General features: G+C 41.5%; 1 protein-coding gene across 7 annotated transcripts in view; it reads left to right on the plus strand.

The window, feature by feature from the left end:
* The window catches only part of MED12L (mediator complex subunit 12L), a 341839-nt gene that overhangs the window by 62248 nt on the left and 256821 nt on the right, over positions 1-22770 (plus strand). For all 7 annotated transcript variants that reach the window (XM_040480492.1, XM_040480491.1, XM_040480494.1 and 4 more), the window contains 6 exons: positions 6833-7002; positions 9958-10068; positions 11305-11574; positions 15495-15644; positions 16407-16506; positions 16824-16960. In XM_040480492.1, coding sequence (XP_040336426.1) covers positions 6833-7002; positions 9958-10068; positions 11305-11574; positions 15495-15644; positions 16407-16506; positions 16824-16960 — 938 coding nt within the window. The remainder of the gene's footprint in view (positions 1-6832; positions 7003-9957; positions 10069-11304; positions 11575-15494; positions 15645-16406; positions 16507-16823; positions 16961-22770) is intronic.

The following is a 22770-nucleotide window of genomic DNA, read 5'->3' on the forward strand; positions in this document are numbered from 1 at the left end:
TGAGGAATGTCCAACAGGGCACATCTTTGCCAATACTTCTTTGTTGGGCTTTTGATTCTTGCCATTCTGACAGATGTGAGGTGGTGTCTCATTGTGGTTTTGATTTGCATTTCCCTGATGACCAGTGATGAGCGTCTTTTCATGTGTCTGTTGGTCTTCTGTATGTCTTCTTTGGAAAAATGTCTATTTAGATTCTCTGCCCATTTTAAAATCAGATTGTTATTTCGATGGTTTTGAAGTTCTCTACATCTTTTGCATGTGAACCACTTTATTAGGTATGTCAGTTGCAGATCTCTTCCCCTATTCAGTAGGTTGTCTTTTTGTTTTGGTGATGGTTTCCTTGTTGCATACAAGTTTTTGGTGAAGTCCGAGTAGTTTAATTTTCTTGCTTTTGTTTCCCTTGCCTGAAGAGACCTATCTAGAAAAATGTTGCTACAGCTGATGTCAAAGAGATTATTACCTATGTTCTCTTCTTAGAGTTTTATGTCTCACATTTAGGTCATTAATCCCTTTTGAGTTGATTTCTGTGTGTAGTATTACAAAGTGGTCCCGCTTTATTCTTTAACACGCAGCTGTCCAGTTTTACCAGAACCGTTTATTGAAGTGATTTCTTTCCTCATTGCATATTCTTGCCATGGCCACATTTTAGGACATTTTTGTTGCCCTTGAAAGAAATCATGTACTCTTTAGCCATCACTTCTCATTTGCCCTCCCTCCCCATCTACACTAGGCAATCTAATTAGCCCCTCTAGATTGGCCTATTCTTAACATTTCATATAAATGGAATCCTACAATATGTGGTCCTTTGAAACTGCCTACTTCCAGTTAGCATAATGTTTTCAAGGTTCATCCATGTTGTAGTATGTGTCAGTAGTTCATTTCATGCCTTCTCGGGGCTGAATGGTATTTGTATGCATATAACACATTTATCCATTCACCAGTTAATGGACATTTGGGTGGCTTTCACTTTTTGGTTATTGTGAATCATGCCACTACAAACATTTCTTGACGAATCTTGGTGTGGACGTGTGCTTTCATTTCTTCTGGGAATACAGTTGTGGAATTGATGGGTTTTATGGCAACTCCACTTTTAACTTTTTGAGGAAATGCCAAACTGTTTTGCATTTTACATGCCTACCAGCAAGGCATGAGGATTCTAAATTGTACACATCCTCACCACCACTTGATGTTATGTGTCTTTTTATCACTGCCCCAGTGGTATATCATTGTGGTTTTGAATAACATTTTCCTGGTAGCTAATGATGTTGAGCATCTTTTCATCTGCTTATTGGCCATTGTTTATCTTCTTGGAGAATGTCTATTCAGATCATTTGCCAATTAAAAAAAAATGGGTTATTTATCTTGTTATCATCAAGTTGTTATAGTTCATTATAGGCTCTGGATCCAGGTCTCTTATCAGATAGGTGACTTGCAAATATTTTTCTACGAATTTGTAGGTTGTCTTTTCACTTGATTGATGGTATCCTTTGATCAAGAAAGCCTTTTAACAATAGAAAATATGAGAAAAACTGGTAGAAAATCTTTCAGTCATTCTTACTGAGTATTTAGAAGTGGAATGTGTTGTGTCTTACATGTATGAAGTTTTTTTTTTTTTCCTCAATCAATATGCACCAAAGTCAGGCTGATTAAACCCTCAACATCCTACAGTTTTGAGAAGCAGGCTGTTCCCTTTGTGGAAAAGCAAGGACTTTTGTTTTAGTGGTGTAGCCATAGGAAGAATTTTCTAGGATATGAGTTTCTCCTTTAAGGAAACTGTCATCTTTGACTTAAGTTTTAGATCAAGTGGATCACCTTAAAAATGTGCACCTTAGTCTCTGGGACTGGTTGAAGTTTTAAATAATCTCTGTTGGATTTATTTTCCAGAGTGAGTTCCGCCTGGCTTTGATATCAGAGGAAAGAATTTGGCCAGGAAAATGAGCCTCACAAAATTAAAGGACGCACATATGTATTTACTGGAAGTTTATTAAAGAGAAAGAAACTTCAGTATTTGGTTGGGCCTTTTGCAGTACATTGACTAGCAGGTGCTTCTAGATGTGTTGGGTGTAACAAAGACACAGCATACTAGACAGGGAATTTGACATTTCCTAAATGGTGTTGAAAGGTAGCTATGCAGTGATGAGTTTAAACTAAAAAGCAGAGGGGCATCTGGGTGGCTCAGTCAGTTGAGCATCTGACTTTTGATTTCAGCTCAGGTCATGATCCCAGGGTTGTGGGATTGAGCCCTGCATTGGGCTCTGTGTTTAGCATAGAGTCTGCTTAAGATTCTCTCTGTCCCTCTGCCCCTCTCCCCCTGCTTGAATGTTCTCTCTCTAAAGAAAAGAACAAACAAACAACAACAACAACAACAAAAAACAAAAACAAAGAAAAAACCTTAAAAAGCAAAGATGTTTGTAGGAAGATTTGGGAGGCAGAATAATTGGGGAGTGACTTAATTTAGTAGTTACTTTGGGCAGCACCTTATAGTGTATTGATTCACATTAGTACTCTGATGTTGACTATATAAGACATAGTTTTATGGAGATGAAAGAGATAGAGGATGAAAGAACAGAAATTCTGATCTATCAGAGAACAGAGAGAGCTCCGTTACGTGGTGGCTTGGTGTCCAGAGACTAGAGAAGGCTTCATATTCAATGTCACATTTGAATTGGGTCCAGAAAAATTATCACAAGTGAACACAGGTGAGTAAAGGAGGTATTGTAGGTAAAGAGCATCATGGGCATGAGAGTCAGAAAGCAACTTCAGGTACTTACTGATAGGTAGCAGTTGAAATGATTTTAAGTTCCAGGTAACAAGTTTGGCCTTAATTCATTAAGGATTGCTGATCCATTGAAGGTTTTGGAACTATGAAACTCATTGTTTGATTTTATAAATCCTTATCCAGAGCATTATGTTAGGCTTGGCAGCTCAGCTGTGGCAGTGGCAGGGTCTAACATCAGTGACAACAGGTGCTATCCTCTGACAGTCAAGATCTAACCCTTAGTCTCCTTTCAGGAAACTTTTCATCCCAATAATAGTGATGATAGCTACAACATATTGATCTATTTCTGCATTGTATGCACCATGCTAAGTAACTCATCCTTACGGTAACTCTCGTGTGTGTGTGTGTGTGTGTGTGTGTGTGTGTGTGTGTGTGTGTATGTATTTTATTGATTCCTATTGCAGAGGAGGAAATCGAGACTTAGCAGGAGTTAGATACCTTGTTTCACATCACACAGGCAAGTAGCAGAATTAGAATTTGGACCCAAGGCCATCCTGTTCCAAAGTTCATTTTAGCAAAACCACTAAACGCAGCCCTCTATTGCTTCTCAACTAATGTTTTGCTGCCAGGATACCTTCCCCTTGAGCCTTGCTGCATTTGGCATGCTTTGTGTTTGCCCCCAGGGCAGATTCCTCCTCTGTCAGGCTCCCAGTTTTCTTATTAATACTGCAGGTATTCCAGGCCAAGGAGGATCATCTTTAATGGAACTTGGCGCATGTCTGTTATGACCTTTATGTGTTTGTCGATTTACATGTTTTCATGTACTACAGTGGGGCATCTCACACCTGTTGGTGTACTTCTGGCTTAGCTGTGTGACCTTGCATAAGCCTGCTGTGCCGGATCTATAAAATGCTAGGGTGAGCTGTATGACCTCCGAAACCCCTTCTGTCTTGGGGATTAGGCATTAACAAAGAGGCAATAAGTGGCTGTGGGATTCATGGAGGCTCCGGGGAGTGTTGTCAAAGGGACCAGTCATTCTTTTCAGTCTTGATTCCTGGTGCCACTCACTCTCAATGTGAATTATGTGGACACACTTTCTAATAATCCGGCTTCACGGACCTGGAGTTCTGCTTGACATCAGTGAACTGCAAATGTGGCCGTATCCTTGGAGCTGCTTGAATTTAGAGCTGCTTGCTCCACATTCAGAGTGGTCTCCTTGTTCACTTTCTGCGCCTTTTGCACCGTTGAACACTGCACATCCTACCCCCACCCCCACCCCCCACCCATCTTCCCTGTGACTTTTATACATTCCTATTTTCTTTTTATCACCTGATAAAAAACAGCTCCTTCCTCCAGCCAGTTAAGTCTAGATCTGGCAGGAGGAACTGAAGGCACTGGAATTTGGTCGAAGTTCCCCCTGGGACTGAATTCACACCCAGGGCTGAGAACCACTGCCTGCCTTGCCACTGTGGCCCCCACCCCCCAGCCCTGCTCGGTTTTCATTATTTGTCCTAACTAAGCATGAGGGATGTCAGTGGATCCTAATAATTTCGTGGTGTTGGAAGACTGGGGGCCATTTGTTATTTTCTGTTTTCAGTTTTTAATAAACATTTTGTGTGCATCCTAATTTTTATACTAATCCTCTGTAGACTCTTATGTCCCAGACCTCTGAATCTATCTGATTGATGTGATAACTTACTGCCAGTTAAATATAGTTAGTGTTAAAAAACACTACTCAAGAGACCTACATTTGCATACCATTTGAATCCCACAAGGAGTTCAGATTGTGGAATGTCCTATTCAGCATAATTTTTAAAAGAAATGCATGTTTATATAAACATTCCAGCATAGGGACACCTGGGTGGCTCAGTTGGTTAAGGTTAAGCATCTAACTTCAGCTTGGGTCATGATCTCACAGTTCATGAGTTGCTCTGTGTCAGGCTCTGTGCTGACAGCTCAGAGCCTGGAGCCTGCTTTAGATTCTGTGTCTCCCTCTCTCTCTGCCCCTCCCCCTCTCATGCTCTGTCTCTTCAAAAATAAACATTAAAGATTTATTTTAATAAAAATAAAAAAAATCCCAGCACATATAAAGGAAAAATGACTGAAAAGATATATATTAGAATATTTAATTATGAGTGATGGGATTACAGATGTTTTTTTTTTCATCTCTGCATTACACATTTTTCTGTAATGAACACATATTTCTTATGTATTTAACAATCTTGAAAATATACCCTGGACGAAGTAGGTGGTGTGTGAATATGTGTGTTATTTTTAGCTCTTGAGGCTAAAATATTCTGTGGGGGTATTGAGGATGGTACCATGCTGAGAGAGTTAATAGCAAGGCTTGGCACACAAAAGCTAGGATTTGGATCCCTGTTATTTTTGTTTTTGCTTATTATAGCCAAGCTAAACTTATCTCATCTGATGGTGGGCATTTTGTTTTGTCAAACGAGTGTCATGAGACTATTAGTTCATAATGGGGGCATCAGATGATGATGCTGATAATGTATTGTTATGTCTTTAATGCTGATAGATGAATATTAGTATGTTATTGGTGGTGCTTTCTAAAATACTGTTACACTAGGGACAGAATGTTGACCTAGTAGCTGTTCATCTTTTTGCATTGGCTTAATTACTACAGTTTAACACGTGCATCTGAAAATTTTAAATAAGACACAATGAGAATAAGTTGTTTAGACCAAAACTTAACGGTAGTTCTCTCTGGACTATTGTCAAGTACTTTTAACAGTACTTAAAAAATAAAAACAAAGCCCTCAGTCCCCAACAGATGTTTAGTTTCTGCTCCTACTTTTGTCAAGATAGGTTCCTTTAAAAATAAGGCGGGAGAGCCAATTGCCTGGATAATGGGAAAACAGCATTGTGTGGTAACGTTTCAGTAGGGTGGTTTCTTCTGAAATGCTGTTTCACTAATCCTTGGGGAAATTTGGCTGTGAGCATGCAATTATTACATTTTTATCCACAGAATGGGCTAAAGTTGGCATCACATTCCTCACGGTTGCCAGAGGCAACACACTGATTTAATTTGTGCTCCTCTGGCAGACATTTTTGAATAATTTGTGGGTTTTTTTGTTTGTTTTTTGTTTTTTGTTTTTGTAATGGTACTTTTCCTATTTCCTTTCTGTACTCCTACCTTTTGTTGCTCACTACTCTTTCTGATTGAGTTCTGAGGCATCTTGTGTTGGTTGTGGAGCGGAGACTAATTGAAGGTCCAGATGGCTGTCCAAGAGGCAGCCACGCTTGTGTTTCTGGCAGGTGCGGGGAGGGGGAGAGTGCAGGTCGGAATGCTGTGAAGGGCCAGCCCACGGCGAATGCCACTCCTCTTACAGACTGATGAAAACAAAACAGATCTTAATTAGGCAAGTTAGAAATCCAACTTGGAGCCTGAAAAATCTACCTTAAGACTTGGCATTTGAAGGGTTTTGAATTCTTCAGTAGAATTGAAATTTCTTGAAGTACTCACCTCCACAGTTCTATTTCCTGCTTGTGGCTTTTTTTTTTTGTTTGTTTTTTGTTTTCAACATTTATTTATTTTTGGGACAGAGAGAGACAGAGCATGAACGGGGGAGGGGCAGAGAGAGAGGGAGACACAGAATTGGAAACAGGCTCCAGGCTCTGAGCCATCAGCCCAGAGCCCGACGTGGGGCTCGAACTCACGGACTGCGAGATCGTGACCTGGCTGAAGTCGGATGCTTAACCGACTGCGCCACCCAGGCTCCCCAGCTTGTGGCTTTTTGTATGCAAAAAAATCTTTTATGCTCCCAGAGCATCACTAAATGCACATAACTCAAGTGTGGGCAACTCTTCTCCTAGCTTAGGGGTCACAGAGAGGCGCAAGGGGAGAGCCGTCCTTTCCACCCAAGAGCTGGCCAACATTCCTACTAGGTCTGGCCACGTTGCATTACTTAAAGGCTCTGGGGTGGTTGTACTTACTTCTTCGCACAGTGCTTGCTGTGTCAAAACCACTTTTTTGTAAAAGATGTTTGTTTTATATGTACACCCTTAAGATTGTCAGAAAGGGGGAGAAAACATTAATTATTCTATCCATCTTGTCTGGAAATTAAAACAAAAATTTTTTTTTTTTAAATGCAGAGTGGACACAAATATCTACCAGATATCTTCGAGAGCAGCTGGCCAAGATTTCTGACTTTTACCACATGGCTTCCAGCACAAGTGATGGTCCTGTCCCAGTGCCACCAGATGTGGAGCAAGCCATGAAGCAATGGGAATACAACGAAAAGTTGGCATTTCACATGTTCCAGGTAACCTTCCCAAGAACCTCAAGGCTGTCTAGCTTGCTTTTAAGAAGAGAGCAAATACTTTATAGTTTAGTTTTTTAGGAGTCAAGTGATACCTTTATATGAACCAATATGTTGAAAGAAAACAGTCTGACATTTCTCACCTTGAGTTGTATTGAAGGTAACACCTTTGCCCTGACATGACAGCTTCTATTGGATATATTGATCTCCAGCTTTCAATGGTCTTAGCCCTTTTAATGCTGTTAATTACTTTGCCTTTGCTGTATTAAATATAATCCCTGTAAACCTTTTCTTTTGCAAAAATTAGATACATTCAGAAAATATTTGCGTGGGTATTTCCTGTCTCATAGATCTCCATTAGGGCTTAGTTTCTCTATAAGAGGGTCATGTTAATTTGGCTCAGCAGCAGTTTAAAATGTAGTTGGGAGGATGAATAAGGCCATTGAGGAATGACTGAATCCTCCTGTCCGAGAAGCTGATGTAAATCATATTGACCAGAAGAGGGCACTTGTGCTGTTTTTTGCTTCAGTCTTTATTCCTACTGAGGAAGAGGGAGAAGTGTATTCAGCTGAAGTTTTATGACTAGCAGAGACTTGACTACCTGTTATCTTGACCAAAGAGGAAAGGGGTAAAAAGGATATGTAGTTTCTAAATTTTCCTTTCAGAGCTTTATAATTTGCAGACTATAAGAGAATTTTCCTAAGAGCTCAAAGTGGGAAAAAGCCTGGTCCTTTTGGCAAGTAGCATTGTTAGTTTTAAGGCAGTTGAAACAACTCTTACAAATGCAAGTTCCATTTAGCAGAGGACTCCCTTGGTGCCTGCTCTGAGTTTTTAACGACTTTGACTGGGTGGAGGATTTAGTCTGCATCTTCGAAAAAGTGTGTCAACATGCTTAATGTTTTTGGAAGGATTACTTTGTGTATTGGGAACATTGAAATCAGTATCTCCTTTATAGGAAGCAGGTCCTAAATGGATGAATTTAATTGGGTCACTAATGTTTGAATTTAAAAGTTTAGTATAGGGGCGCCTGGGTGGCGCAGTCGGTTAAGCGTCCGACTTCAGCCAGGTCGCGATCTCGGGGTCCGTGAGTTCGAGCCCCGCGTCAGGCTCTGGGCTGATGGCTCGGAGCCTGGAGCCTGTTTCCGATTCTGTGTCTCCCTCTTTCTCTGCCCCTCCCCCGTTCATGCTCTGTCTCTCTCTGTCCCTCTCTATAAAAAAAAAAAAAAACAAAAAAAAAAGTTGAAAAAAAAAATTAAAAAAAAATAAATAAAAGTTTAGTATATTTTAATTTGCCATATTCTGAAATGTGAAACTGACTTAGTACATACACCTGCAGATACATGTGCAGAAATAAGGGTGTGGGTATGTACACAGAGGCATCTTGAGGATGGATGTGTAGCCGTTGAAAGTCATATTAATGAAGACTTTTTTGAACCTCGCACTTGCCATCTCGTATATGTTAAGTACAAAATTCCATTTATTCATTTCTTTATCAACTTCAAATTCACTGGTCTTAAAATTTTTAATTGTACTTTTTGTGACTAACCATTTAACTCTTGGATTTAAGGCATTTTAAAATTTAGAAATTAGCAACCAGTAGATATCTTGATGTCATGCCAGTGTCACTGTTATCTTTTAAATACTGAAGCTATGATTTGTCAGTATATTTTCACACAAATCGCTGATAACCATGATAGTGGACCACTGGTGATAAATAGGTAAGAAAAAGTTGCTAGGAGTAGAGTAGGCATTCATATTAACTACTAAGGTGGTTATCAGAATGACCTTAAAGATAGAAGTGTCTTTCCCAGAAAGCGTATCTTTTTGTTTCTATTTTGAAGATTCTTTCATGATGTAGGTCATAATACAAAACTGTAACATGATATTAAATACATACACACATAGAATATCATAGAAGAATAGTTGGTTTATATGTACGTGTGTGTGTGTTTATATGAAAGTAGAAAATGAAAATGTTAACGGTGCAAGAGGGGCTAGACCACCTCTGGAACATTTTGGAAATCTGAGGTGTGTTGTTATTTTTAGTGTAGTTATGTTGGAACATTTATACATTATTTTATTATAATTTTTTTCATTTGTTAACAGTTAATTAGGCCATTAATTTGATTTTTTAAGGTTATATTTCATGCATAGGTTATAGTATCTGAAATTCATTTTAGGATAGAGGCAGGGGTTATTGGGAGGGCATTAGACCTAATGGGATTTTCAAATGCTTGCTGAGATGATAGTGTGATGGGGGCTTTTGTTCTGTATAATTATCACCACTGGACAAGTTTCCTCCTGTGACATAAGTTCATACTCTCTGGAAATCTGGACACATGCTTGACATGTCCTCAGAGTCTGAAAGCTTCTGAATTTCCTTTCTCATAGGAATTAATTGTTTTCAATTTATTTATTTATTTATTTTTTTTTATTTTATTTTTTTTAAAACTACTTTGGGGATTGATTTTTATTTATTTATTTATTTTAATTTTTTTTTCAACGTTTTTTTATTTATTTTTGGGACAGAGAGAGACAGAGCATGAACGGGGGAGGGGCAGAGAGAGAGGGAGACACAGAATTGGAAACAGGCTCCAGGCTCTGAGCCATCAGCCCAGAGCCCGACGCGGGGCTCGAACTCACGGACCCCGAGATCGTGACCTGGCTGAGGTCGGACGCTTAACCGACTGCACCACCCAGGCGCCCCTAATTGTTTTCAATTTAGAATGAAGCAGATTACCAAGAAAAAAAGAAAACCAAAAAACCCACCCCAAACCGATTATACAGAATCACACTGGCACTTTGTTTCGTTTAGAATTTGGGGTGTGGTCAAGGAGACCATACAACACAAATAACAGTAGTAAAATTACACTTCAGCAAAAGAGTTAGAGTGCTCCTTTTTGGATGTGAATTGGTCTTGCTTTAACGTCATCAGTGTGACTTTCTGTTTCATTGAAGGAAGGAATGCTAGAAAAACATGAATATTTGACATGGATCTTGGATGTGTTAGAGAAGATCAGACCGATGGATGATGACCTTCTTAAACTCTTGTTACCACTCATGCTGCAGGTATAGTACATGTGACCACGAGCCAGCTGATTTTATGGGCAAGAAAGGAGTCTGATTAGGATGATTAAGTATGTAGAGGTGGAAGAGGAAGAACGTTATCTTTGGGATAGAAGGAAAAAATGGCTTGATGCTACTCCACATGTATCAGCCACGTTCATAGTTTTTAACCACGTGTCCTTCTAAAGTATTCTCACCTGCGCTAATGCCGCCCGTCGGTGAGCTAAGCAGACAGCTCTTTACATAGTATCTCCCCATTAGCACAGATGTCTGTGAAAACAAAACAGAATCATCTCTTTTTAAGCATTAGAGGATCTTTTATATTCATTTGACATTCTTTGAGCCACTGGGGGTGGGAACTTCCTGTTTTAATGATTGCTTTAAGATCTGTTAAAAATTTAGGTTATTTGGTTACGATTTACTTAGAAAACATAAAGTTTTCCTGGAAAGTTAATACATGCATTTGGTCATTTAAGCAATTTGAAAGAGTATCTAGTGAAAAGTGATTCTCTTCCTCTCCTTCGTACCTTCCTGGAGACTGCACTGTGCGGGTGTCCTGTGTATCCTCCCTGTGATGGTCTGTGCCCATGCTGTCCATTAGAGTAGCCACTAGCCCCAGGTAGCTTTCGAGCCCTCGAGCTATGACAAGTGCAATTTGATATGTGCTCTTAGTGTAAACGCACACCAGATTTCACATTTAGTTCAGAAAAGAGTGTATAATGTCTCATGAAATCTTTTTGTGTTGATTCCCTGTTGAAATGATAGTGTTTTGGGTATGATAGGCTAAATAAAATACGTTACTTATTTAATTTTGCCTGTTATTTATTTATTAAAAAAATTTTTTTTAACGTTTATTCATATTTTGAGAGACAGAGTGTGAGTGGGGGAGGGGCAGAGAGAGAGGGAGACAGAATCAGAAGAAGGCTGCAGGCTCTGAACTGACAGCATAGAGCTTGATGTGGGGCTCGAGCTCACAGACTGTGAGATCATGACCTGAGCTGAAGTTGGAAGCTCAACCGACTGAGCCACCCAGGTGCCACTTGCCTGTTATTTTTTAATGGAAAACTTAAAATTACATATATGGCTTGTGTTGTTTCTATTGGACAGCACTGGTTTCTACAGTACTTGTGAAGTCTCCCCGCCCCCGCTTTCTCTTAATGAAAAAAGTCTTTGTTAAAATAGTTGTTTCACCGAGTAGTATCAGACGTGACTGAAGCCCGTTGTCCTTGTGCTTCTCAGTATTCGGACGAGTTTGTTCAGTCGGCTTACCTGTCTCGTCGTCTTGCCTACTTTTGTGCCCGGCGTCTTGCCTTGCTGCTGAGCGATAGCCCCAGCCTTCTTGCTGCCCACTCGCCCCACATGATGATAGGACCAAACAACTCAAGCATCGGGGCCCCCAGCCCTGGCCCCCCTGGCCCCGTCATGAGTCCCGTGCAGCTGGCCTTCTCAGACTTCCTCTCCTGTGCACAGCATGGCCCCCTGGTTTATGGACTTAGTTGTATGTTGCAGGTAAGTCCCTGGCCCTTGCTGTTTTATGTTAAAATTCATCGTAGGAGATAATCGAGTTAAGAATTGCCCCTTCAACTTTCACGTCACATTCCAGTTTTTTCCTCATCCAAATAATTTGCAGATTGAAGTTTCATGTTTTTATTTTTCTATGTTGGATCAAGCTGAGTGAAGATTTGTTGCTTCTGTGTAGAAGAAAGTTCTTGTAGTTACCTTTTATTATACCATGCAGCACTCTCAATGATAAAATCCTTGAGGGAACCCACAGAGTAAGTCTGCTGTATTACTTTGCTTTTGGAAAGACAGTTTCTCAGTGCAGCATTTTATAGCTTCCTCAGTCCACATCCTAAGTTGGTTGCCATCCTCTCTATTTCTTGTAAATCCAGGTAATTTGTCAGGCTCTGTTGTTCCGCCAAGTATCACTGCTTGTGTGGTCCTTGAACATCCAGTTGCGTGCAGGCCACTGGGCCGATGCTGTCAGGAATGAGATACAGCCCCGTCCTAGAGGAGCTCGCAAGTTAGTGTTCAGGTTCCATTTCTGGGGCTCTTAAGGTGTCCCGCTCTTTACTAAGAGGCTTTGGCCTGGCCTTAAAGACATGTTCTCCACTCAGGTAGAGCTTATGGTCTTGTGGGGAAGACAGGCTTGTCAATGGACAGTTTCCATATACTATGGCAAAGGCCAATGGAAGGATGCGCAGGGGACTAAGGGAGTTGAGAAGCGGAACTTGTAGTTCAACCCAGAATTCAGAGAGGCTTTCTGAAGGAAGCAGTTCTGACTACTGCATATTATAAGAGTTTTTTTTTTTTTTTTTTTTTTTTTTTTAAAAAAAAAGGTGCTAAGAGTATTCTTGGCAGAGGGAGCAGCATGAGAAAAGGGCCAGAGGGTTGATCAGTCATCTTGTGTGCAGGTTGGTATTAATGGAACATCAAGTGTAAAGCCTGTTGGGGTGTGGGCATATAAGACTCCCTAGGTGCCTTATGATTGGAATGAGACTGGAGGGTTTTAGGCAGGAAAGTGCCATGGTCAGTTGTGCCGTTGATTTAGATTGTTGTGGCCACAATAGAGGGAGGATTTGTGGGACTAGCAAGGGAGGGGAAAGAGAGGGAGAGACAAGGCCAAAAAAGTCAGTTTGGGAGAGTCTAGGTAAGTTCACTTTTGGACAGTTTTGGATTATTTGTCCTTTAGCATCTCTAAATAATTTTGTTCCAGAAGTTTTTACATGTCTCATTTTGAAGTTGATGCCAGACATCCAGCCAGATGTGTGGATTTGAATCCCTCAGGGACACTTGGCTGACCCAAACCCCAAGAGGGGGTGAGATTACCTGAAGAGTTAGCAGTGAGTGGCGACCTGTGGCCTGAGTGGTGAAGAGGCAGCTGAAGGGCAGTCCACGGAGGGGGCTGTGAAAGTGTGGCCAGACTGGACAGAAAAGGAAGGGGAGAGACTATTGTTATAGAGAGACAAGGACAGCGAGAATAGGAATGCTATTGTTACGATTCTGTTACAATCTTACTAGCATTTATTGTGTTCTCAGCATCGCTCTAAATTGTAACGTGTATTAAGTCACTTCTCAGAACATCCTATGAGATTGGAACCAATATTACTGCTGTAACATGAATGATGAAATGGGGGCATAGGTCACACAGCAAGTAAGTGGCAAAGCTGGAATTCACACCCAGGCAGTCTGGATCCAGGGTCCACACTCTTACCCACCATGCTGAGCTGCTTCTCTAGCTACTGCAGGAAGTTTCCAAAAGGAGATGGTAGTGGGCAGTGCCCCCATATTGGGGAAGTCTGGTAAGAAGATGGCTGGATTGTCTTTGATAAGACGGTGGTCAGTTGAGAAGCCATTGTAAGGCGGGTTGAGGAGTGATGAAAATGAGGAGAAATAATGCTACCTGTTCTTTTGAGAGACCTGTCTGTGGAAGGAAAGGAGAGAGATTGCTGCTAAGTGAGTGGAGATTTTTTAAAAGGTTTTGTTTTTTTGATGGTCAGATTTGAACATATTTCTTTTTTTTTTTAATTTTTTTAATGTTTGTTTATTTTTGACAGAGAAAGACAGAGCATGAGTGGGGGAGGGGCAGAGAGAGAGAGAGAGAGAGAGAGAGAGAGAGAGAGAGAGAAACACAGAATCTGAAACAGGCTCCAGGGTCTGAGCTGTCAGTACAGAGCCTGACGCGGGACTTCAGACTCACAGACCACGAGATCATGACCTGAGCCGAAGTCGGACGCTCAACGGACTGAGCCACCCAGGCGCCCCAGATTTGAACATATTTCTCAGCTGAGATTAAACTAGTAGAGAGTGCAAACAGGGGAAGAGGGGTGTGTGATAGATCAGTGCCCTGGGTATTGGTGATTTTAAGAACACTGGGAAGAACTCCATGATGGACAGGAGATGAGAACCCCGACCTCCTCACACACAGGAGGAAGGAGATGCGTATGTGGACCAGTGGAGACAGATGCAGTAGTGGGGCTCAGGGATTTGACGTTCTTCATATCTGCCACCTGGTTTGCACAGAGATGTCTCCTAGACTTCAGAATCTAGTTTTTGTGATACTCAGTTTTGCATTTTAGAAGAAACATTGCATCCCTTCTCTAACAAGCTCACAGTTGTTGAGTGGCACAACATGATAGTTAAGACTTTTTTTTTCTGTAATGTTTATTTTTTATTTTTGAGAGAGAGAGAGAGAGAGAGAGAGAGAGACAGACAGACAGTGTAAGTGGGGGAGAGGCAGAGTGAGACGGAGACACAGAATCTGAAGCAGGCTCCAGGCTCTAAACTGTCAGCATAGAGCCCAATGCTGGGCTGAAACTCAACGAGTCGTGAGATCATGACCTGAGCCGAAGTTGGGCGCTTAACCGACTGAGCCACCCAGGTGCCCGAAACCTGTTTTTTAGAATACTCGCAGACCTGATTTTAGCCTCTGCTCTTCCAGTTTCTAATGTAACCTTTAGGCTCTGTTTCCTGTGTGTGAGGGGGATGGTGACAGTTCCTACTTGGTGACCACACATGGTTAGGGTTGTGATGATGCAGTGTTCAGTATGGAGCAAGGACTTATTTAAACTGGAGCCATAATATCGACTCTATGTTTAGAAGGCAGAACGATAGCATAGAAGTTCTAGACACGTGTGCTGAAATCAACTTGGCTGGTTATTACTCTCCTCTGTGGCTCCTATTCCTCTGTGGTACAGTGGGGGGAATAGCATTACCTACCTCATGGGATCGTTGTGGTTTGTGAGTGAGGGGTCATAGAAGGTGCTTCATGCAAGCTGGTTGAAGAAAAAATGTCTGCAAGGGTGTAACGTAGAGGTAGGCAAGCTATAATCTGTAGGCCAATGCCAGCCACCGAGCTAAGAATATATTTTATATTTCCAATGAGTTATTAAAACAAAAAGAATATGTGACAAATTACAGGTGACCTGCAAAGCTTAAAGCATTTACTCTCTGGCTTTTTATAGAAAATGTGCCACCCACTGGTCTAGGGTTACTGTCTGTCTAGCATTTATGAAGCTATTTACTGCATTATCTCAGAGATTATTTCATAGATTAAAACAAATTCCTTTTTAGATTTTATAACTTTAGAAATTACACATTCTAATTCCATCTCTCCTTTTTCTAATTGCATGAAAAAATTGTTTTAAGTGACAATTTTTAAGTGATAATTACTGTGTTTTTATTAAGTTTCCTAGGTTCTCTGTGCTGGAATGTTAGCTTATGAATTATAATATTCCTTAATTTCTCAGTAGCTGTACTACCTCCATTTCAAATTAATAATTCTATTTTAGTTTTGTCTTAAGACTTGAAAAGTTGAGAATGGGTACTTGTAGGAAACTATAATATAGTTATGATGAGGCCTCGTTTTTATTGTTAAGCTGTTATACTTGTTCCTCTTAAATATCTGGATTTTCCTGCTTCATTTCCAGACTGTCACTCTCTGTTGCCCAAGTGCCTTGGTGTGGAATTATTCCACAAACGACAATAAGAGCGCGAACCCAGGCTCGCCCCTGGATCTGCTGCAGGTGGCCCCCTCCAGTCTCCCCATGCCGGGTGGGAACACAGCTTTCAATCAGCAGGTAGACTCTCTGTTACGGTGGTTGGATGGGTGTTTTCGTTGAGAGGCATCACGACACAGCGAGCCGCATGGGTGTTAGCCTCTCAGATGCTTGGATGCTTGCCCTTCCCAGCCCTGCTCCCCATCTCTCTGAGGGACGTGGGGGGAAGTAGTTAGCCTCTCTGGACCGCAGAAGTTCATCACATTGCTCCCTTCCTCCTTTAGCTCTTGCTGGGCAGCTCTTGCAAAGAGTCCTGCCACCCAGACGGTAATTGTGATGGTGGCTCTCATACATGACACAATTCCCGTAGATGGCAGTCTGTGATATTTAGTAACTGTTTTTATTAGTGCCGGGTTATTTGGTTCAGAGACTTAAGAAATTTAAACTGCGGGACTGTGACTAATGTTGAGAGTAAGATCCCTGTTTTTCACCAAGCAATTTTCTTAAATTCATAAAACATGCCTAGCTATTTTCATACATAGAAGAATGGCTCAAAAATGATACTTGAGAGCTTTCACCTTTCCATAGAGGATATCCTAAAAAAATTTTTACTTGTAAAGCAAGCATTTATTTTTTGTGAGTGTTTGTTATTGACAACTGGCATTGAATCACCCCTCGTAAATTTTAAAATGCGCTTCTTGGACAACAGGCTAAATTTGTTACGGTGCAGTCACGATTGTAGTTCCCTGTAGGATGCTCTGCTCATGTGGAAAAACCTGACGTGATTTAGACAGCCACTGTGGCTTTCCAGGCATAAGTTAATTAGAAGCGATTATCTTTCAGGTTCGGGCAAGGATTTATGAGGTAGAACAGCAGATAAAACAAAGAGGCCGTGCAGTGGAAGTTCGGTGGTCTTTTGACAAGTGCCAAGAGTCAACAGCAGGTACAGAACCCAAGAGAAGAAGGAGTACTTTTGAATGTGGGACTTGATGCCCTGTTTCTGATTCTTATAACTCAGTCAACATATTGGATAAGGATGCTTTTTGACAGAGGCACCTAGTGACTTTTGAGGGCATTCCTCTTTCTGTGCCCTTTAGTTCCTCGCTGTCTAGAATGTCAGGTTTGGTTTTGTTGGCAATTCTCACATGCTGAGAATGACACTTTCTTGAAATTCCTTTTGCCCTACATAATGATGGCTTTGTACTATGCTGTTTGGCTTTGTTTGACCTCTTTAACTGCTTGCTTAATTTCCACATCTAGGGGTGACCATTAGTCGGGTTTTGCACACGTTGGAAGTGTTGGATCGACATTGTTTTGACCGAACTGATTCCAGCAATTCAATGGAGACGCTTTATCATAAGATTTTCTGGGCAAACCAAAACAAAGATAACCAAGAGGTAGTTAATATTTTTCTTCTTTTCATTTAAATTTTCTCAGCATATTTTCTCTTTTTTTCATTCAGTAAATTCTGGTGAAGTCTTTTCTATGACGTGTAATAACTTATGAAGGGGTCTACACCCTGAAATCATTTTATTGTTGGACTAAAATGCCCCCAAATTATTAAAAAAGAATGTCCATTGGGCTTATTTACTTAGGTATAGTTACTGGAAAGACTTTTCTTGGCCCTTTTATCATCACTCCCCATCATTTTAGTTTTAGCAGAATATTCTTTATCTGGTGATTGGACTTTATATAATGGTTTAACTTTAACTTTGGGGTAATATATTTTAATATTTAGAGCAGTGAATGGATACTGTGATCATATTTTTTAAAAAAAACCCGTATTAGGATTCTCCAAGCAGAGCTAACAAAGAAAAAAACTGTGTGTGTGTATGTGTGTGTGTGTGTACATACATATATTTACATACATTATAAAAGTGAAAAGTATTTATTTTAAGGAATTGGCTCATAGGATTCTGGGAGCAGACGTGTCTGGAACGTAATGGACAGGCCAATAGGCTTGGGACCCTAGGGAGAATTGATGTTGCAGCCTTGAGTCTGAAGTCAGTCTGGAAGCAGAATTCCTTCTTCCTCAGGGACCTGTCTTTTCTTGTAAGGCCTTCAACTAATTGGGTGGGGTCCACCTACCTTATGGAGAATAATCTGCGTTACTTTAAGTGTACTGATTTAAATGGTGTCCACATTTAGAAGAATAACTTCACAGCAACATCTAGACTGAATTTTGACCCAAAAAACTGGGTACCATGGACTAGCTGAATTCACACATAAAATTTGTCATCACAGACAATTATTATTTTAGGCTTTCTTAGAGTAGATTGTTTCATTATTGAACTGTCTATAAACAAAGGTTTTCCAGTTTTCTCCCCCCTCAACCTTATTTTGGGAGAATGAAGAAGTTTGTCTTATTTTTACAATGGAGAGCACCCATGGTATGTCCAGGTTGTGCTAGGCACCAGGAACAGAGAGGTAAGTTTTAAGACATGGTACCTACCTTCAAAGAACACCTTAGTCAACTGATTACTATTCTCTTTGATTTCCATAGTAGCTTTTGGGAATGCATATGTGGAAAGGAGAGATTAGACAATGGAAACAAAAACCCCCAGACTTTCCTTATATACCTTTATGTGAACCTGATGTGAACCTGTTCTAGGTTATTCCTCTTTCTGGAATAATTTGTGTCATCCCCTGGCTTCTTGCAGATAAGGTTCAAGATAAGGTTCAAGCTGCCAAGTAGGATATTGGAATGTTGAGTGAGGTAGACTGAATATATGTTCTTTTTCTTTTCTTTTTTTTTTTTTACATTTATTTTTGAGAGGTAGATAGAGCACAAGTGGGGGAGGGAGAGAAAAGAAGGAAACACAGAATCCGAAGCAGGCTCCAGGCTCTGAGCTGACAGCATAGAGCCCGATGCGGGGCTCAAACTCAGAAACCACGAGATCGTGACCTGAGCCTAAGTCAGTCGCTTAACCGACTGAGCCACTCAGGTGCCCCGAGTGAATTTTCTAATTCATTGTTAAGTCTCAGTGGCAATGCTTCATTCGGTGCTTCTGTGGAGCACACGGATTATAAAAGTCTGCATAATACTCTGCTTATTGACACAGGTTAGAGTATTACTGTGTTCTTTTGGAGTGGAACCCTTAAAGTCTATTTGTAATAAAGACTTAGGTAAAAGGTTGCAAGAGTACTAAGGTTTTCAATACGTAAACTAAGATACGTGGAAGGAAAATAGGGATACCTAAAATTCAGGGTGTCCTTTTGGACTGCTAAGCTTTCTGCACTGAGAGTTGAGTAAAGAATGCATTGTTCCCTTGTGAGCATTTTAGCTGTACCCAAACCCCTTGAGTTTTGTGGTTAGCTTGACTCTACAACTTTATAGTGAATGAACTGGCCAACTTCAGAATCGCATGCCTCATTCATCCACAGAGACTAAAGTTATTCACTAGCACTCTTAAGAGATCATGGTACATCTCTTACCAAGGGCAGAAATTACATTTTGTATTTTTGAATAAAATCACTCTGTAAGCTCTCTAAAACACGGTTGTCTCCAGTGAGCAATGTCTCCACCCAGGATGCTGAGAGGTGCTTGCCACTAGAGGGCGACATGTGCTCAGGGTTGAGGGTCTTGTGCGTTCCAGTGACATACTTCATTGGAAGGAATGTCACAATGTTGCCCATTTAGGAGTAATTACATTGAATGTTGAATCAACTATGGAAAGATGTGTTGTGAGTGAGTGGTTGCTTTGTGGTTATCACACTCTTTTAGGAGTAATACACAAATTACATTTTAAACCTGTAATTCAGACTGGTCACCTTTTCTTAGTAATCTATCAGAAGAACTAGGTAGATCCTGTTAATTTAACATTAGAATGATTTTTAAACATTAAAATATTGACATTTACATATTTAACATTAATTATTTAACCTTAAATTTTAATTAAATTAATTTTTATTTTGGCATCTGTTTGTGTGTTTCAAGGTATGTGTGTATATGCAGGCAGATGACAGTGTTTCATCTGTTTACTCTTCACCAAGGTCTATTATTTTCTTGACACCCGAGTCACTTTATATATTCCGGGAATTCATGTATGAGCTGTGGAGTTGTATTAACTGTGATCAGCTGTGTGACCTTGAACAAGTTACGTGTAGGCTTTGTGCCTTAGTGCCTTTACATATTAAGTTGGCATAGAGCATTCGCCTTGTCTGCCTCTAAGGGGACATGAGCACTTCGAGATTCATGAAACATTCTATAAATATGTTAAAAATGTTGCTGTTAATGATAATAGAGCAATAATTACTAGTAGGTTAGGATTATATTGGAAGAACCAGGATGATGAAACTCTAATTTTCTGATTAGAAGGAGTTGTATAAAGTGGCGTGGTTAGGATTCAAAAACATGTCTCACTTCTTGAAAATGTGTTTCCCCTTTTTTGTTTTCATAATTTGTGTTAGGACTTAGCATGAAAGATAATATAAGAAGGGACCAGTCTCTGTAGTTGCAAAGAGCTTGAGGTTTACTTTTGCTGAAGTTGTATTTAGGCAGGCCTGGGCCCTGGATTGCACATCCTGGTTTCCCACATCTGCTTAGGCAACTTGAACTTCAGCCCCCTTGATTTCTTTTTCTCTGGAACTGCTAAAAGGAAATCTAGTTCTTTCCACTTTCTTGCAGGGAGGGGAGGAGCAGCTGTACAGATGGGATGCAGAGTCTGAAGTTCAGATTTGCGTGTCTAAGTAGTCTCAGTATTTGGCCAAAGCCCACTGAAAACCGTAGTGCATGGGATGAAGGCATTTGAGGATTTCGTCCTGCCCTGTGGTTAGATTGCGGTCACGAGAGTGAGAGTGTGCTCCACGATGGGCTGTGCTAGGCCTGTGGCATGCTTCCGCTCATTCTACAGGCACTGCATTATTCCCGTACCCACGCCTTCCCTTCTGCCCCCCGTATCCTCAGCTGCTGCTTCTGTGTTAGGGCTTGGCAACTGTTGTAAGAGAAGCACAAATATAAACCTCAACCCCCTCAATGTTTGCTTATTCAAGATTTATGCTACTTGATTTTCCATTCAGTGTAGTGTGAGATAGAAAACGTGAAGTGCTTACTTAGGACAGGGCTCAGAGACTCGTGTTGCACAGTGGCCAGGCAGGTGGTGCAAATGAATGGTAGGCTGTTGCATCCAGGGCCCCTGGAACGTGACTGGGGAGGGGGCATGCCCTTTCTAAGTAGAGTGGCCTGTCTCAGATTCTCCTTGGGAATGTAGACCCACTGTTTGATCCTTCAACATTTCTGGAGAAGATGTATATCAAGATTTACAAACTCTCCCAATTAAAAAAATTTTTTTAATGTTTATTTATTTTTGAGAGACAGAGACAGAGCACAAGTGGGGAGGGTCAGAGAGAGAGGGAGACACAGAATCCAAAGCAGGCTCCAGGCTCCGAGCTGTCAGCACAGAGCCTGACGTGGGGCTTGGGCTCACAAACCATGAGATCATGACCTCAGCTGAAGTCGAATGCTCAGTCGACTGAGCCACCCAGGTGCCCCTCAAACTCTCCCAATTTTAAAACACTTTGCAGGCCAAGCTGCATGTCTGTTGTCCATGTTTGCCCACATGACTTTCACTCTGCAACTCCTGGTGACTGTTTTGTACACCATTTGCTAACTGATTTGCCTGTTTAATGTTTCAGAACCATTTCTACTCTGGCTGATGGGGGCAGAGAGGCCGGTGCCACACGAGGGACTGTTGTTGGGGATGGGGGGGGGGGAACCTTCTGATTCCAAGTCCTGACTGAGCCTGTCACTTGCAGCCTTAGGCGAGATCCACATTGCTGACCTGAAGGCCGAGGGTGAGGTGCCCCTCAGCTTCACACAGCACCCAGACCGCTTCCTTCCTCTTGGCTTCTTTCCCCGTTTATGTGGGGTGTGCAGGGAGAACCAGCTGCATCGTTGGCTCCCCCAGGGACACGGATAGAAGGGAAAGTCTGAAGATGACGGGAAGAGCTGCCTTTTCACTTCTCTCTTTGGTGCCCAAGGAAGCAAGCTTTCTCCTGAGTAATGAAAAGGCCTGAGTGGTGGTGGAGGCATGTGCACTTCCTCTTGCCCTGCTGTGAAAACAAACCGTCACACGCCAAAACCCGAGAATCTGCATGTTTGCTCTTCCTTTCCTACTCAGAATAGTCAGGAAGCACTCTGAATAGGTGTGTTGAGTTCCTCCTGATTTCTTTGTAGGCCCAGAGTCCAGAGCGGCTGTCTTACCCCTGGCACAGGCCTCCGGGGCCGCACTGGCCCTTGTGTCAGTGTGGCTGAAGAACTCCCACCGTCATGCAAAAGAAAATCTTGGTTTCTGTCCTTGCTGGCCACATTCCATGTTCTTCTTCCTGCAAGTCTGTAGCCCCACAGGTCAGGGTCTGTGTTCCTTTTGCTCACCAGCAGCACATCACCAGTGTCTATCACCATGCGTGGGGCCCAACAGGTCCTCAGGAAGCATTTACTGAATTTGTTTTTTAGGGGCTCGCTTAAAACCTGCTGGGACAGTGAACTGGAAAGAAAGCCTCTGTAAGATTGGGTTTGGAAGGGTAGGGGTGGGTGCTGTAATCTGTTAGCTCTAACGATGGTACAGGTTCAGATGCGCAAGAAAATAGGTGAATGTGGAGGGAGTAGCGTGGCCAACGGAAGAGTTCTCAGGTGTAAAATCGGCAAGTCGGTGCATTTCTTTTGTGCTATTTGGACAATTCACTTACTCTTGATGAGTAAGAGTAAATTTCCCCATTTTTAAAAAGGGCATTCTATCTCTTGATGGTGTGAGAATGATAAAACACTGAAAGGTTAATGGTGCCTTGCATGTGGATGGGTACTGAGTAAACTCTAGCTGCTGTTATAACTGACTCATGTATGTAGGGAGGCAGTTAAACCCTGGAGACATGGAGGGAATATGGTTCCTTGGGACCACTGTGGACACACACACACACACACACACACACACACAACTATCCATCACACAGTCCATTCATCCATAAAGCACAGCCAGGATCCATCAGGCTTTTTATATTTGATTTTTACCAAGACTTTACCCACAGTAGGGAAGCAGTCAGATGGGACTGGCCAACCCAAGGCGAGGTGGCTGCAGTACCACCAGGTAGGAAAGGAGATGATGCTCATTTCAATGCTTAGGGGTTTTTGGTTTTTGTTTTTTTGTTGTTGTTGTTAGTGTTTTTTCCTTCCTTCCTTCCTTCCTTCCTTCCTTCCTTCCTTCCTTCCTTC

Source organism: Herpailurus yagouaroundi, unplaced genomic scaffold (assembly GCF_014898765.1).
Source record: "Herpailurus yagouaroundi ecotype Mexico unplaced genomic scaffold, PumYag 159, whole genome shotgun sequence".
Taxonomy (NCBI): domain Eukaryota; kingdom Metazoa; phylum Chordata; class Mammalia; order Carnivora; family Felidae; genus Herpailurus; species Herpailurus yagouaroundi.